This window comes from Sinocyclocheilus anshuiensis, unplaced genomic scaffold (assembly GCF_001515605.1).
Source record: "Sinocyclocheilus anshuiensis isolate Anshui unplaced genomic scaffold, SAMN03320099.WGS_v1.1 scaffold949, whole genome shotgun sequence".
Taxonomy (NCBI): domain Eukaryota; kingdom Metazoa; phylum Chordata; class Actinopteri; order Cypriniformes; family Cyprinidae; genus Sinocyclocheilus; species Sinocyclocheilus anshuiensis.
In genome coordinates, this window is record NW_015554135.1 from 76,390 (window position 1) to 78,726 (window position 2,337).

Sequence of the window (2,337 nt, forward strand, 5' to 3'; positions counted from 1 at the left end):
TGCTCCCCCGATCTACATAAATGCGTCTGTTCTCGTGAATCATTCGTGATCCAGCCTCATCTAAAGAAGAAGTGAGTGTAAGGTTTTTTAATGAATCTTTGCAAATCGCCTTTCCTAACAATGTGCTAATTAGCAAGTTTCACGATGAATGCGGCTAAAGTAAACAGTCTCTCTGAGAGCAGCTTGGAAGAGAGGGGCGGGGTCAGCAGAGCTCATTAACATTTAAAGGAAAATGCTACAAAATGCGTGCTCTGAAAAGAGCTGTTTTTGAAAGGGTAAAAGAGGTGTTTTTTACACTACCATTGAGACATTTTAACCAAACTATCTTAGACTTTTCATTAAGACCCTAAAGAATCAAATCAACTTGTGGAAAATGGGCATCCTATGACCCCTTTAAATGCAAATGAAGGTATATGAAAGAAAAAAATATGCACTTTTTGGCTTTACGTAACAAAAGAAAGTTTCTCTGAAGGAGAACAGAATTGATTTGTGTCAAGTGGGAGGATGGAGGTGTTTTGGTTCAGACGAGCAGCACCTCTCTAGAGCTCAGCTGGCTGTTGTTGAACTTTGACCTCTGACCTCTGGGTCCTGCAGGTGATGAAAACCTACCATATGTATCACACGGAGAGCATCAGTGCCGAGAGCAAACTGAAAGAGGCTGAGAAGCAAGAGGAGAAGCAGATCGGACGTGTTGGAGATCCCGTCTTTCACATCCGACTAGAGGAAAGACACCAGAGACGGAGCTCTGTGAAGAAGATTGAGAAGATGAAGGAGAAGGTAAATAAGAAATAAAGTGTTTAGTAACACATAACAACCAGACTACGATCAATCATCCAAAGAAACTGTCAGAATCAATCTCAAGTTCTCAAGGCCTATTGGATCCATACCTCATATGATGGAATGTCTGAGTCATATTTTACTGAAAAAATAAAATAAAAGAGTAAATAAAGAAAAATGAAATAATTCAAATAATTTTAAGAAATAATTCTTTAAAGAAAATGCCTATTTTATTATATTTTTAACATGACTGTATTTTTATGACAATTAAGCACATTTAAATTTATTTGTAATTATCATAAGTTAACAGTATTTAAAATAAAATCCTAAAATAGGCTTAAATTCATTTGTACAAAATGTAATATCTTATTTCTTTTGATTTTGTGGGAAATATGACCCATATTTCATTAATTATTTGTAATGTGCTTTCTCATACCGTACCCAAAACACGACAGAACAATAAAAAATGCAATAAAATGGCAAACAATAAAAAAGTTATTATTATTATAATTATTAATGAACTTCCTTCTGGACCTAAGTTTTATGCGTCAAACATGTTTTTGATAGAAGACATGCCTGACCCTGCTTTCACAGGAATGGCAATGTTTTATGCTCTTAGTATATCTGTTTTTTGTTAAAACCCGTGACAAATGATTTAACAGCTGGGGGATTGTTTTTTCCATGGATGCTTCCTGGAACGAGACATTGTGGGATGGTTAAAATATGGAAGTTAGCGCGAGTCACTGTCTGTTGGTCAGTCAGTTGAGTTAAACGACTTAAGTGTGTCTGAATAGGGCTGCACGATAAATCGAAATGGAATCGAGATCGCAATTCGACAGAAGCTGCGATTGTCATGCGTATCTTTCAGTGAAGCACGGTTCTGTGATCAGCAGTAAATCTCCATCCAAAGGCCAGAGGGCGCTCTCGCGCTGAAACTCCAAATACGCTTTGCAGAAGAAACCCAGGAAATGCCTATCGCTGCAGCTGAATAAACAGAAGGTTCAACTGCTTTCATTGATTCAACGTGACTAATAAACACACGACTACGGCAATATACGGTTTATCTGAGTTCTTATTATAATTTTAATTAAAATAAAGTATATTTATAATGCAATTGCCTTTATCACTGCTTAAATACTATGAAATATGTTGCGTGCCTTATTCTGTGTAAGAAGCCACATCATCTCACAGAAGGATTTATTTCAAACACTCGACTGACGTTATGAAGTGAGTTTGGAGTAAAAATATGTTATTAAATGTGGTATTTTCACATGCTTTCAGATGGAGCAGCATTTACTTCACAGAGCCGTAGTTCACGGAGAAGCTATGCAAACAGCTGTCATTATCGCGAACGAGTTTTTCGATTTCAGAATCGCGCAATAAAATCGTCTGCGAATATTTTATTTATTTATTTTATTTTTTTGCGTAACTTGTCAGTGAACTATGGCTGTGTGTAGTAAATTCTGCTCCATCTGAAAGCATGTGCTGGAGATTTACTACTAATCACAGAACCAGCTTTACTGACGAGATGCGCATGAAAATCGCATTTGATTATTTGCA

General features: G+C 36.6%; 1 protein-coding gene across 5 annotated transcripts in view; it reads left to right on the forward strand.

The window, feature by feature from the left end:
* LOC107670373 (SLIT-ROBO Rho GTPase-activating protein 1-like) overlaps positions 1-2,337 on the forward strand; it is a 114,866-nt gene that overhangs the window by 68,893 nt on the left and 43,636 nt on the right. For all 5 annotated transcript variants that reach the window (XM_016462947.1, XM_016462950.1, XM_016462946.1 and 2 more), the window contains exon 5: positions 595-777. In XM_016462947.1, the coding sequence (XP_016318433.1) occupies positions 595-777 (183 nt within the window). The remainder of the gene's footprint in view (positions 1-594; positions 778-2,337) is intronic.